The 14,477-nt window shown below is 35.6% G+C and overlaps 4 protein-coding genes across 6 annotated transcripts; 2 read left to right on the top strand and 2 right to left on the bottom strand.

Moving 5' to 3' along the window:
* On the top strand, positions 1-3,637 carry LOC103495199 (signal peptidase complex subunit 3B). The gene is made up of 6 exons (XM_008456673.3): positions 1-356; positions 490-537; positions 2,306-2,368; positions 2,916-2,969; positions 3,122-3,208; positions 3,312-3,637. The coding sequence occupies exons 1-6, from the start codon at positions 231-233 to the stop codon at positions 3,435-3,437; spliced, it is 504 nt and encodes a 167-aa protein (XP_008454895.1). The 5' UTR covers positions 1-230; the 3' UTR covers positions 3,438-3,637.
* Positions 3,638-4,621: 984 nt separating this feature from the next.
* LOC103495173 (increased DNA methylation 2) lies at positions 4,622-8,067 on the bottom strand. 2 transcript variants are annotated; one of them, XM_051084731.1, is made up of 3 exons: positions 7,953-8,067; positions 5,823-6,779; positions 4,622-5,050 (listed from the first exon to the last, which is right to left on the bottom strand). In XM_051084731.1, the coding sequence occupies exons 2-3, from the start codon at positions 6,751-6,753 to the stop codon at positions 4,806-4,808; spliced, it is 1,176 nt and encodes a 391-aa protein (XP_050940688.1). In that variant the 5' UTR covers positions 6,754-6,779; positions 7,953-8,067; the 3' UTR covers positions 4,622-4,805. The 2 variants fall into 2 exon arrangements, with proteins under 2 accessions (XP_050940688.1, XP_008454867.2); XM_008456645.3 differs by lacking the exon at positions 7,953-8,067 and adding an exon at positions 7,801-7,952.
* On the top strand, positions 8,063-12,096 carry LOC103495185 (alpha-crystallin domain-containing protein 22.3). 2 transcript variants are annotated; one of them, XM_008456660.3, is made up of 3 exons: positions 8,063-8,923; positions 11,035-11,396; positions 11,528-12,096. In XM_008456660.3, exons 1-3 carry the CDS (start codon positions 8,907-8,909, stop codon positions 11,761-11,763), a joined length of 615 nt encoding a protein of 204 aa, XP_008454882.1. In that variant the 5' UTR covers positions 8,063-8,906; the 3' UTR covers positions 11,764-12,096. The 2 variants fall into 2 exon arrangements, with proteins under 2 accessions (XP_008454882.1, XP_008454874.1); XM_008456652.3 differs by having other exon boundaries at positions 8,763-8,923; positions 11,525-12,096.
* A 438-nt stretch (positions 12,097-12,534) lies between these two features.
* Positions 12,535-13,328, bottom strand: LOC103499476 (putative pentatricopeptide repeat-containing protein At3g05240). The gene is made up of 2 exons (XM_008462492.3): positions 13,310-13,328; positions 12,535-13,060 (listed from the first exon to the last, which is right to left on the bottom strand). Exons 1-2 carry the CDS (start codon positions 13,326-13,328, stop codon positions 12,552-12,554), a joined length of 528 nt encoding a protein of 175 aa, XP_008460714.2. The 3' UTR covers positions 12,535-12,551.
* Between the last annotated feature and the right edge of the window lie 1,149 nt (positions 13,329-14,477).

The raw sequence follows: 14,477 nt of genomic DNA, 5'->3' as shown, positions 1-14,477 counted from the left end.
TCATTCAACGTGTCCCCTCCAATGAAAGACCTCAAAATTGCCAAATCATGCGACCCTTCTCTCTAAATCTCTCTCTCTCCCCTGTTCCAGCCAGTCTTTATTTTCCTTCCCAACTCTCGCATTGTTTCTTCTCCTTTTCCCCCTTTTCCCTCTCCCCTCTAAATTCATTGAAGCAATTCCAGGCTGCCGAACAATTTGGGTGAAACTCAATTAAAGAACCCATTTCAAAAATGCATTCATTTGGGTTCAGAGCCAACGCTTTGCTGACCTTCGCCGCCACCATTCTCGCCGTCATTTGTGCTTTGGCTTCCTTTTCCGATACCCTCAATTCCCCTTCACCCACTGCACAAGTTCAGGTCTCCCTTCTTCTTCTTTCCCCCTCTTTCTGGGTTCTTTTTCCTTTCCATTTTAGATCTGTGGATTCATTTTTCTTGGATTTCGACACCCATTTGGTGATTTGATTTGGGTTTTCTTGTTTTTGTGTCTTAGGTTCTGAGCATCAATTGGTTTCAAAATCAACCCAATGGAAATGATGAGGTATGATCTCATGGACTTTCTTGTTTCTTTAGCATTTGATGAAATGGGGTTCTATTGGGTTTGTGAAAATTTGTTTGAGAAGAAGGAATGAAGGGCATTTCAGTTTCCTAACGTGTTGAGCTTTAGGGGTCCTTTTTCTCCCTCTTTTTCCTTTTGTACTGCATGATTTGTTATTTGATGTGATGAAATGGGGCATTTGTGTATTTGAAATTATGGAAAGTTGTTGGGGAAAAGGCCCAAGTTGGTTATCGGAGAACGTGTAGTCTAGAAAAATAGGGCACGTACCTGTGAATGTTGATGTTGGTTGATCCTTGTTCGACTACTGTCTCGCCCGCAGCCAGTCAAAAAGGTAAGACTTTCCCTTGTGTGTATGAAAATCATGGTTGGGTAACTTATCTGAGGTTTCGTCTTCTTAGGATTGGGATAAGTTCCATGTTTTACTTAGATTTTGCTGTTAATTATAAGAGGCAAAAGAACGTACGGATGCAAAAAGTTTAATGGAGTTCCAAAGCTCGTCAAGGCTAATCACCTCCTTGTTGAAGATCTTGTTGTTCTTCTCGAGCTATAACTTCCACAGCATTGCCAGGATACCATTAGAGCAAATAACTATGACCTTACTCCTGATGAGAGTACCAAAAATGAATTGAAATGAAGCCTCTTCACTCCTCCTAGGGAAGCACCAGCTTAGACCGAACAGACTTAAACCATATTTTGTTGTTTTTTCTTTGTATGTATAGGAAACAATATTTAGCTGGTCTTTAATCCAGTCGAATGCTGTTTCTTCTTATCTGATGGACAGCCGTGTTTTTCTTAGATAAATGATAGTGGGTTGGCTGTAATCTTGATTAGGGGTTCTGTAATTTCATTAAGAGATTATTTTTAACTGTATCATTTTTAACTCTCTCAACCTAGTTGAGATGTTTGGGTGTGCCTCAAGATCCTCTCTCTCCTCCCCTTTTTTTAGGCTTCTCTATTATTATCATTTTATAAATCTCTTGAACTTTGAGTCTTACATTAATAAAGAAACTTGCCTCCGTTTCAAAAAAAAATCTTAGCAAAATTGGTTACTAGATGGATTTTTAGATACACAAATATATGAATTATGAGGAGCAATTTATTAAATATGTCAAGTATATGCGTGAATATATTGAGAAAGTAAAGATCCCACAGGATAGTATAATAAAGAGGTCCTTTTCTCACTCTAGGTAAGAAAGTGATCGAGGAAAGTAAAAGTTAAAAGAGGACTTCTTTCTGTTGAGTTCTTTGAAACAATAGGTTTCTTTTGTTTGATTGTGTAAGTGTGAGATTGAGTGTGAATAAGTTTCTTGGAGCTAACATTTTCCCTTAAGCTAGACTTCCGTGACTCCATATCTTCATGAACGAGTCATTTGTCAAGGCTTTTGATGAATATGTACGTAATATCATCTCCTACCTTATAGTTATATTGAGTAATTATTCTCTATTTATGATCAGATCTCTAGGGAAATTATATTTGATTTTTTTGTGATTATTCCCTTCGTGAAAAGGTGGACTTGGTGTGAGCGGTTGACATGCTTATTATCCTGAAACAATGTACTCCTTTCTTCTTGAAGGACACTTTGGTTCTTCAGAAGCACTTTGGTCAATGACGAGGCACTGAAAAAAAATCAATTTTTTGGCGTTGATAGGCACAAGCACATTTTTTAGAAGGGGATTGATGGGAGTTTATTTTCATAAAATAATGCAATTACTCTTTCTTGATTATTTGAAAGAATGCTTCTTTTTGCAGGTTAGCATGACTTTAAACATATCAGCGGACTTGCAGTCATTATTTACGTGGAATACAAAGCAGGTGCAATGGCGAACTATTTTCTTCTTTTGCTTTCTCTCATTATCCTTTCTACAGTCTGGTTGGTTAATTATGGTGGTTATAAATAATTAGTTGATAAAATTCTTTTGTTTATTCACACTGAGTGTTCCATAGTTGAAGAATTCAAGCTATACCCTCTTGACTCGTTCTCTCCCACCAATCTAACTGAACTAGTTACATTAAGCGCCAGCCGACTCCTTATGTTCATACTAAATCCTAAGTCATTCTCCCCTTACTTTCTTACTTCTATATACTCTTAACTATCTGCCGTGGAGGGTCTATTATAAACGTCATACAAATTGTCATAATCCCTGAAGTTAATAGGTTTCAAATAGCTGGATGTCCATTTGGCACAGGGCGGTCATTGTCGCTTCTTCCCTTTATTTGTATATTCTGTGAACTACGTCATTCAAGTTAATAATGGCGTTGGGGATCACAAGGGTTTCATCTGTTTATATACATATTTCTTGAGATTCTTTCTTGAGATTCGGCAGTGTTATCATAATCTTCATTTTAATATGTGCTACAGGTTTTTGTGTTTCTTGCTGCTGAATATGAAACCCCATCGAACTCCTTGAATCAGGTGAGTTTCTGCTCATCTCTTTTGTCAACTTGACTCGCCTTAGGTTTTTGCCTTTCTCATGACTGAAATCACAAAAGTTCACATATTTCATTATACGGAGCTTCTTCATACATTTACTTCAATTTAATCCCTTTCCAAAATGCGGTTTCTAGATCTCACTTTGGGACGGTATCGTACCTTCCAAAGAGATTGCAAAGTTTCAAATCCATACATCAAACAAGTATCGCTTTGTTGATCAGGTTGGTCATCTCCAGTCCTTTTGCAAAGCCTTCTCCAACCTGTTTATGATGATTAGTAAGATTTAAACCGAAAAGTGACTAACTTGTATTTCTCCATGTTCAGGGAAGCAATCTGAGAGGTAAAGAGTTTAACTTGACGTTGCATTGGCATGTGATGCCAAAGACAGGCAAGATGTTCGCAGATAAATTGGTGATGTCTGGATATCGTTTGCCACAAGAATATAGATGAGAAAATTTCTCCATTGATTGTAATTTCTGAACTAAACCTTACAATAGGCTTTAGCATCAGCAGCTTAATCAACAATATTACAAACACTGAACATTTCATGAATGGAATAGGAAGAGGAGGAATTTTGTGTATTCCATTTTTTCACGAATTCGTCAGGGTTTTAAATGAATTGAGATATGATACAGTTTGGTTTTTATTTTTTCCCACCTCTCAATTGCACAGTCTCTGTGATGGCAAATGACCCTAATGACTAATTTTAGTTATTGATCTACATGAACTTCAATATGAATCATCACTTTCTAATATTAAAGTACTTCAAATAAGATAATACTTTGGCTCATCCTTCTTAGTTATCCAGTCAATGTTTGTCACACAACAAACTTGTTCTTTTTTTTTTTTTTTTTTTTTTGAAAAGAAAGAATACCATCAAACTTTTGTTTTCGCTATATAATAAAAGATATACACTCGTACAGGACCCAAGTATTACTCTTTAAAATGTTAGAAATCTGGAAAAATAACAAAGCTTTTGTTTTCTTCCTGAGTTTAATATCTATGGAAATAAAAATTTTCAGAACTCTTGAAATGGTAAATGGATGTCTCACCATTTAATGATTAAGATGGTTGAATTGATTGATCTTTTTTATTGTTCTTAAACCTCATTCCTCAATATCAAAAGATTAAACCTACTATATTCTTTTCATGACCTTGTTATTGATTGCAAATGTACGAGTGTTAAGCCTTAGCATGTGGCTTTCACACTAATTGATCTTTCCCAATAAACTTTTATTCAATAATTTCTAAAAGTAAGTTTTATGAATAATAATGGTTAGAATCTTTAGTTTTATGATTCTACTTGATTCTATTTCGGAAGTAATTTTGACTATCTAATCGAATATAAATCGAAGTTATAATACCTCTTAACTAACTTTTCCATTGATTTATCATTCCAGAATTTTCAAGATTATTTTGTTTTAAGTTGGAATGTAATATTTAGTGTGTCCAGCAACCTCGACAAAAATGATGTATTTCATTACTAAGAAAACGAGATGTTCTGGAATATTGAACGATAAGTCTTATCTTCGATAAGTTAATGATTTGTATCTGTGATAATTTATAAAATAAATATGCTTACATCTCAACAATATAATTGTCATGATTTGGATCGGAGGTTTGATCTCATCCCGTTGTATAAAATATGCTTTTAAGCTTTTGAATAAAACCCCTTTACAAAACCAACATTCAAACTAATAAATCAGCTTCTATATGAAACAGTGCAGAAGTGACTAATAAATCAGCTTCTACAGAGCTTGAAAATTGGATATCATTTATTATCCATTAAATCAAGGCATGAAATTAAATTACTAATATTCATGATTGTAAATCTTTCATCACAACACCTTCAAGAATCCCAGCAATGTCAAAGTTAGCTAAGAAATGTTGAGGATCAACAGGGCCAGGTAGTTGAAATGAAAGTGAAAACTCTCCTGGTGGACACAGGTTGTGAGTTACCATTTCAAACACTTGAGAATGTTTTTTCACTGTTCTCTCACCTGTTGTTGTAACTCCCTGTATCACCACTCTCCCATCCTTTTCAACTTCACAGTTAAATCCACCTGATCAATGAATCAAAGCTCTCATCAATTTATGACAAAAAAAAAAAAAAAAAAAAACCCACTGAAAAACTGACTAATATTATGTATATATTAGTTAACTCCGACGGTTGTGTCTATTTAGTCTTTCGATTTTAAAAGATCTCAATTATGTCTCTAACTCCAATAGGTATATGTTGCCTAAATGGTCATAATCTGGTAGATATTGAACACACGGATAGCTTAGACAAACTAAAGTGACATTCATTCCATCTATCAACCTGATAGAAACAATTGTTTCCATCGTTTGTTTATCAAAATCATGTCGAATCCTCCCTGTATTTAACTCGTAGTATGTCATATCAACATTTCATTACCATAGTAAAATGAATTGAATTCAAAGTTAAAGGAATGTAATTGAACCTTTCTGAAGTTTAGAAATTAAAGAAACATATATTTATGATTACAAAACCTTATCTGCAATGAGTGATGTATGTAACCAATATCATCGCGGCTAAACTATATTGTTCTTACTAATATCCTTTATTTTTAGTGTATACAAATATATAACTATAACTCAGAATACTCTGGGATAATCTGAGTGGTTGCGGTAATAGATTCAGCTTCTAGTTTCGGAACTTTTGCTTTGTTATTTTATGATTCCTTGTTTTTAAGTTTCAGTTGCTAGCCTATTTTTTGTATCTATGAGCATTAGTTTTGTTTCCCTTTTTTATAAAAAGAAAAACTAATACGTAATATTCAGATCATTGAAATATATTAAACAAAAGCAACTTACATGGATCTCTTTTAACGCCTGGAAGAGACACACGAAACAAGTACGAGTCTTCACATTCCCCAATGTCCATTGATCCAATTATTGGTCCAACGTGTCCCATTGCTGCAGTTCCAGTCAATGCAAATCCTGAATTTGTAGCAGCCACTAGATTTGCCCAATCTTCTTCAGATGGTTGTCTGGGAAGAAATAGCATTGCTGGACCAAATTTCTTCTCCAAAAGATTAGAGTCGGAATTGGTATGTGGAGGTGTCAAATTACCATTATATGGAACACTACGAACAGGTGAAGTAACTAAGTCATGTTGCTGATCATCCTTAAGAGGAGAGAACTCTTTATTCGATCTATTCTCTGTAGCTTCAACATTGAGTGAAGCTTTACGAGCTGACGAATTGTGTGATATGGCTGCATCTCTATCCAAAAAGAAGTCATCCAGTCCTGTTAGCCTCTTAAACCTTTCAACATCTTCCGGATTCAGGTAGTAGACTTCTGGGTTGTTGATAAACAAAAGGTTCTCGATATATCTATACCAATTCTTGGACCGAGTATGAGGATGTAATTCAAGTGGAAAAAGATCAGGAAACTGAGGAGAACTAATATCTCGTCCTTGTGCAGGAAATTTTCCTTGGAAGAATTGATGCAATAAAGACCTCTTCATAATAAGAGATTCATCAGCCTTCCTCAAAACATAATAAAATATGCGCTCTACTTCCACCATCTTCATGAGCGAGCCAGCAAGTTGATCAGAAGTATAGGGAGGCAATTCCTCAGCAAGTCTCTGTAGAGCAGACTTCGGTGCTGGTTTGCCTTTGAGGTTAGGCCCAAAATAGATACCGGCAATGAAGTACAAGAGAAAATGTTGGTCATTATCTGGTGCTTTAGTTGGCACAACAGGAATAGGAGATTTTGCGTTCTGGGGAGAGCTTCCATCCATTGCAGAAGCAGATGCCAAATAGAAATCTACAAGCAAGAAAAAGTTACTAATTGATGTGACGGAGAAAAAGTATAGATTAAATAAATGCTGAAAAGATAAATAACAATCATCTGGAAAGAATACCCCTTTCATGTCTCTCCCTTCCCACATGCTCACATGCATCGATTCATAATTACATACAGTAAAGGCTACCCAAAAATTTAACCACCGCTTCTTTCTAAACTTTGAACATAAATTTACTTCTAATATCAACAGAAAACCAAAAGGCAATGTGAAAGACAACTACAATAAAATTAATACACGCTCGCTTTATTACGTTAATACAAAATTATTAGAAAGATAAAACCTTTTTACGATAGTGAATATCCTAAATTATAATTGATGAGCCAGGCAGAAGTTTGAATCGAATACATGGATGTCACCAGCAGAAGTAAGCAGTTATCAAATAATTTGCCAGAAACAAGAAATGTTAGAGGAAACAACCATCAAACTGCCATTTTAAAATTACAGATTGGTATTAAATCCCTCCTCACATTTGTTGACATCCCCTCCCCACATTTGCCTGAAGCTAATTTACAAACTGAAACCAATTTTTTTTCTCTCACAATCTCCACAATCACTAACAAATTCCAAAATTTCAACCTACACCAAGCTAAAAGTATAATTAGCATCAGCATTCATCCATACTAGCAGTTTTCTTCCCTTTTTGGGACAGAGAAAAAAACCTTGCTTCCAAAAATGAAGGGAAAAAAGAATCTAGGGTCAGCTTGAGCTGGTTTACAAAGAAAAGAGTAATGAAGTTAACCAAGAAATTCCAAAACAATATTTGCCAGATACAAACAACTAATGTAATAAAGCCAAACCAGCTAAAAACTTCTTAATTGAAAGTGTGAAGAAGATGATACAAACTGGCCCAAATATCAAAACGTTCTATATCCAATTATCAAGCCAGTGCCATTTGAATTCAACAATTACAGTCATAAATCATGATAAGGTCAAAGAGAAAAAGGAGGGTTGAGTTCCACTCAAATTCCACCATAATTTTACCTAATTGGAAGGAATCAAATATGAATGGCACAGAGAGATCAGCCGAATCGAAGAACAAACGCAATCAGTAGTACCAAATAAAAGAAATCCCACAAAAAGAAAAACCCGAAATTGCCACAAAAAAACTCAAGAGCAGAGCATTCGAATCAAACATGGAGGAGAAAATTGGTTGAGCTTGCATCAAACAAACAATAGTACAACAGCCCCACAATCTAAGAAGATCAAGAAATGAAATGTTGAAGAATCCACCAATGTCGAATCTTTCCATTTAACGGCCTCACTATTCAACAAAGAAAATTACTTAAAAAGGAAGTTTTTTTCTCCACTGTTTTTTTCATAAAGATTTTAGTTTTTGAGATAATTTGAGTATTTTTTTTTTCCTTTTTATTGCTTTTATATCTTTATATTTATTTAATTTAAGAAATTTTTTATTTTATAAAAACTTATTTAGTTTTGGAAATTTAGATGTAAATTCTCAAATGTTTTTTATATATAAAAACAACCATAATTTTAAATTTTTCTTTCTAAACATTTAAATTTTTAGTCAAGTTTTTATTTTTTTAAAAAAATAAATTTTTATTTATTTAAATTTTGAAAGATAGTCTTTTTAAAGAATAAAAGACCAATTAACTATTTCAAATAATTAGCAAATAAGGATTAAACTAACACTTCTATATTTTAGTAACATTATAAATATGTCTAAGAAATTTAAGTACGTTGAGATATATTTGACACGAAATTAAAAACTCAGACATTTATTTGTAAAAAATAATAGATTAAATGGTGATATAAGTGAAATCTTTGATGGTTTTTCTAACCAATTTCATAACAATGGAAACACTTTTTGGAACAATTTATTGATTTATTTGAATGGATAGTTAGATTTAAATACAAATTTGGAAATTATTTGCATTTTCTAAAAGAGACTAAAAAAGAAAAGAAAAACATCACGTGAGTAAGATATGGAGGGAGGGAACCCATATTCATCTCAGCCCTATGCAAAATGCTTCCTTATAAATTCAACATCTTCACTAACATTTCCTTGTCAGTGTTACTGAATACGTTGACGAAATCCGAACCTTTTCAAAGTCTCCGGCCACTCTCCGATGACTTCTCCGGCTAGGTATCTCCATCTCTTCATGTTCGATTGGACTGGGCAATCTTTGTCTCTCTCTATATTATCTCTTCTGTTCTTCATCATCGGTTAATGCAGCAGAGGAGGGGTTTTCTCTTTTCTTATTAACTACTGTCTCCTTTTTATTGGTATTTGAACGTTGTATGTATGAAGAGGTGGGTATTAGGGTAAAGGGTTTTTATGATATTGAGAAATGAGCTCTAGTTTCGGATTTTAAGAAGAGTTAAAGGTAAATTTTGTGTTTTGATTGTTGGGAATTGAATGTGGGCATATGTAGTGATCATTTTGCTGTGTTTATGTTTTGATTTTTTGCTTAATGTTGAGTGGGAGCTTTTGGTTTTGGGTTGATTGAGTAGGGAACTTGGTGAGATGGAAATCAGGGGAAACTTTGTTTTGCGATTTTAAACATGCTGAGGTTCTTTTGTAATGGGAGTCCGTGGATGAACCATTAGTGTTTTCTCTTATGGCTCTGTTATATATTTTGGGATGAGATATGTTCTTTGGTTGGCAAGAAATCAAATAGTTGGTAAGACAGAGATCACCTTGTTCATTACACTTCTTTGAAAAATGGAAGGAGAATCTTCCAACCATGTAGAGTGGATTACAAAAAAGTCTTCTACTTGGATATAAAATTAGTGAGATTTTGAGACTATGGTCGTTTAAAGAATTTGTACATTTCCACCCACTAACAGCAGAGAAGAGCAACAAGTCTAAGCAGTCATAATAAAGCTTAGCTTTCCAAAAGGCAGTTGTTCCTTTCCCTCCATAGAGTCTTGTTGAAAGCTTTCACCAAAGATTCAGTTCATGGGTTCATGAGTTCTTTAATATGCCTATTTTAGAAAGATTTGGAGGGGGCAAAACAGTAATTTCTTATTTGGAAAGTAGATATTTTCAGACTTCCCTTAACTTTTGCTTTAGCAATCTGTCAAAGTTGTGTTGAACCATGACGTTTTGCTTAGATGTATAGAAGTATATCTGAAATTTGCACTACTTCTAAAAAATGTTTAGGGATTTTTTATATTTTTTGAGACGCATTCAAATTCCCTTGGTCCATGTCAATGTTTGTAGTTGCTTGTTCTTATTGATTTTTTTCTTAACTCTCAAGCTAAATAGCCGATATTATCCTTTTATTTCTCTTTCAAAACCATATATACTGAATTAAATCATAAATAAATGAGTTATTGTTTCGTTGAAGTTGGCTACAAGGAAATGACAAATATGCGTACCTCATAATGGTACTTGTGTTGTTCTGGTTATCTGTTTTCTGAGGAAATCCCAGCCATTCATCTGTGTCTTCTGATGTCAGTAACGTGAATACATGCTTTGCCTTTGAAAAAGAAACTAGACCATCAAGTGAATCCTCTCTGTGGCATTTTGGCTGCTGTTTGAGAGAAAATTATTTACAGAGATAATGTTTGTAAGGAGATATTGTTGGAGGTGGCTGCACAATCTGCTTGTGTTCTATCCTAGCCCATCTTCCATCTGTTGTTTCAACCACACCAGGTTCACCTTGGTGAAGAAAGAAAATCATTTGGGGGACTTTGGCGTGTAAAGTTGAGTTGGTAATTATTATAGGAGTGGAATAATTGGGAGAATTGACATGAATAACAGGTTGATAAATGGGTGGGTTCAATAACTACCCTCTTTAATTATTAGCAAACCAAACAGTGGGTGAGTTCTTTTTACCCACCCAACCCAACCTAACCTCCAAATGCTCCAAGACTAGAATTTCTTTCTTTTTCCCACTAATTTTCTCTTGAAAGTATGTGTGCGTTGGAATAGATTTGATCAAATGGAAAGTGTAGACCCAAGCATATAGTTCAAATACGAAGTATGTGTGCATTCGAATAGTTTGACCAAACAGGCCCTTTATAGTTCAAAATCTTTGTTCTCCTGAAGTTCTCCTTTTGATGGATGAAACTCCTTGAGATCAGTGGAGTGTGCACTGAGCATAATGTGAGGGAGATCCTTTGGAATTTTTTGTTAGAAAAAGAATGGAAGTTTAAAGACTCATTCATAATATCTCTTCAACGTTCAATGAATGGTATGACAGAGTGCCATCAGACTATGTTGTGATCATATTACTCCTTGTCTTGCAGGGTTGAGGAAACAAGAAAAAATGAGGCAGATTCTTCAAATCCTCGTCAACGTATTCTCAATGTGGCTCCCATCAATAGCATGCCATATATTGGTCCACCTCTACCACACAGCTACATTCCTTCTTCTCCACGAGTTGAAGATCCAGAGGCTATGGTGAAGGTTGGGCCAGCTATGGTATATTGCCCTCTCACAACCAGTCAAGAGTGGGATGATATAGTATCTGCCACCAAAGCTGGAGTTTCCCTCACTGGGACTGCAGCCATGGGAAAAGTTGGACCAGTCATTGGACGTGTAGACATTGCTGAGAACGAGAATTCATACTTCTTCCGCGTATCTCTTCCAGGGGTTGCTAGAGATCAAAGTGAGTGTTTGTTGAAACTGATCGATTTTCTCTCATTTTGCTACCATAATGTGCAGCGTTAATGTTATCCTAACAATACAGGCACAAGATTAGTTCTCTTATCTGACCAGACTATTCTTTAATGGCAGCAGACAGTTTCAGCTGCGACATGGAACCGGATGGGAAAGTGAAAATAAGAGGAGTAACAACAACAGGGGAAAACATAGTTTGTAAGAATTCACAAATATTTCGGATGCAATCGAAAAATCTATGCCCGCCAGGTCACTTCTCTATCACCTTCCAGCTACCTGGTCCTGTCAATAACCTACAATTTTCAGGTGCTTTTGGTGCAGATGGGATTTTAGAAGGGAGTGTAGGTAAAAGGTGATTTAACAGGCTTAAATGATTTGTTTTGGGGTGTTAATGGGTTAGAATACAGGATGATTGTTGGCTCATTTTGGTATGATAGGTTTAGGAAAAGGCCTCTCTGTGGAAAGAAAACTATTTTTTAGGAAACATGGGCTATTAGGAAAGACAACTCATTTTTTTGTCTCTCATTCTGAAGGAGATGCTTTGAAAGGATCAGCTTTTATTTTCTCAACCAAGGTCCCAGAAAATCATCGCAATGCTATGAAATTTGTAATTTTGTCAAAAGATTTGTTGTATAGATAAACAAAGTGACTAGTCCATTTTACTTTCAAGTTCATGATATCTGTATGTCTATCATTCTTGATTCCTCTCTCCTTAAAATCTCTAACAGTCCCCCCCCCCCCCCCCCCCCCCCCCCCCCCCCCCAACTGAAATTGAAAATTGACATTATCAGAACCATGTTTGCTACCAGCTTGGTTGACTCAGCTCGATTTGATCTTTTTTCTGTTTTCTTAGTTTGGAGTTGGACAAGGAAAGTTGTTAGTACCACAGTTACTTCCCTTCACCATTTGCCAAAAAAGAAAGTATTTAATAGTTGTATGAACCCATAAAATAAAATATGGTTTGATTGCGTTTTCAATTCTTAGTTTGGACCATGGTTACGTTTGCACTTTTTGCTAAAAAAGAAGTATTTAATAATTGCATGGACCAATAAAATTAAATAATAAAATCATCTAATAACATAACAGATGTTGGATTTTTCGTTTGAACAGAAATGAAATATTCGTAATTCAATGCATGCAACAGCTAAGGCAATAAGTTTATTTCAACAAAATTGTTCCCAAGTGTTTTCCCAATTTTTTTATGCTTTAACGAATCTCTAGCCAGCTTCATTTCCTCCCAATTACAGGCTTTGGCATGAATATTTGACAAAAGTACATAAACACCACTACTAGAATTCTTCAACTCTACCATGTGACTTTTCACTCTGTTGGCAAGGCCTACGTTTCCATACATTTCACAATCATTCAGAATAGAACTCAAGATTGTTGCATTAGGCTGCGTTGGCATTTTCATTGGGAGCTCCTCGGCCTCTTCGGAGTGGCCTGCTCGACTCAAAAGATCAATCATGCAACCATAATGCTCCATAGTAGGCTCAATACCGTAAACCTTGGTCATGGAGGTAAAATGTTTCTGACCTTCTTCGACCAGCCCGAGATGGCTGCATGCCCATAGAACTGCAATGTAAGTGATTTGGTCAGAAGCAACTTCAGCTTCTTCTTCCATTCGTCTGAACACATTCAACGCTCCTTCGCCTTAGCATTGGAATGTTAAGCCTGATATCATCGTCGTCCACGCCATTACATCTTTCTTCCTCGACTTGCTGAAGATTTTCAACTCAGAATTTGCATCTCCAGCTACCGGAGAATTTAGTATAGGTCCGGGAGCTCGAGCTCTCTTCAACTTTATTATCTTTATATAATATATATAAAGAAAACTATTTAATTTTCAATATTTACAGTTAGCTTAATAGTTACTGACTGTCGGCCCCTCTTCCAACTCACGTTCACCTTTGGCATACATGTCCATAAGAGCAGTTCCAATGGCTCATGGAAATCTGCTTTCAACACACGAGCATGTAAACTTCGTCCTGTTGATCAAAACCCCAGATGGGTGTAAGCTCTTATCACACTAAAAAACGTTGCTTTATTAGGAACAAACCCAGCCAGTTCCATGTCAACGAAAAGACGCAAAGCCTCTGCTCCTCGACCATATTGACTGTAAGCACTAACCATTGAATTCCAAACAACCAAGTTTCTTTGAGGCATCTTGTCAAACATATTCCGTGCATTCACCAACTTGCCACATTTTGCATACATGTCCATGATTGCAGTTGCAAGTATTACATTGAAGCGAGAGTTTGTGTCAAATGGATCAAAACCAAGTTGGCGAAGACGATTGCGGACCAGCTTCCCAGTATAGATATCCCTACAATGAGCAGCTGCAGCCAAGGCAGTGGTCATGGTGATTTCATTAGGCTCCACACCTTCATTCTCCATATCTTTGAACAATCTTAAAGCTTCTTTGGGCTGATCGTGGTTCACAAACCCTGCAATTAAGGAAGTCCAAGCGACCACATTCCATTTGGGAATAAACTCAATCGATTACAAAGCAAACTTTCAACACAAAAGGGAATGTGAAATGGTCCGGGGAGAAGCCTTTACGCTGCATTTCTTCATACATAAACAGAGCTCCAAACTTGTCACCGCCATTGCAGTACCCTTTAATCATCGAGTTCCAGACGTAGACAGTTGGCTGATCAATTTGATCGAATACTGTTCTTGCATATTCATTTCACCCAGTTCGGAATTTGCGCAAAAATCAATAAGTCTGCTGCAAGGGATTATGTTGTTGACGACTGAAGTTTTGATCATCAGACTTTGAATTTGTTTCAACTCCTTCATGGTTTTGCATTTTTCCAAGAAACTCATAATAGTGTAATAACGCTGGTTCATTATCTTCGTTCTTAACCAGAAATGCGAGATTGAAGATTATGGAAGTGAACTATCGAGTAAGAATTATGTTGAAGATACGAAGGGGATATAGGTATCAAATCCCGATCAATTCCAAAATTCGGACTATTCAACCGATATATACCGAATCTAAATTAATATAACATATAATATATAAATAAATATTATATATTAGATTATATTTTTAATAAAATATAAA

The sequence above is a fragment of the Cucumis melo genome, chromosome 5 (assembly GCF_025177605.1).
Source record: "Cucumis melo cultivar AY chromosome 5, USDA_Cmelo_AY_1.0, whole genome shotgun sequence".
In the NCBI taxonomy this organism is placed as follows: domain Eukaryota; kingdom Viridiplantae; phylum Streptophyta; class Magnoliopsida; order Cucurbitales; family Cucurbitaceae; genus Cucumis; species Cucumis melo.
This window is presented reverse-complemented; position numbering and strand designations above follow the sequence as displayed.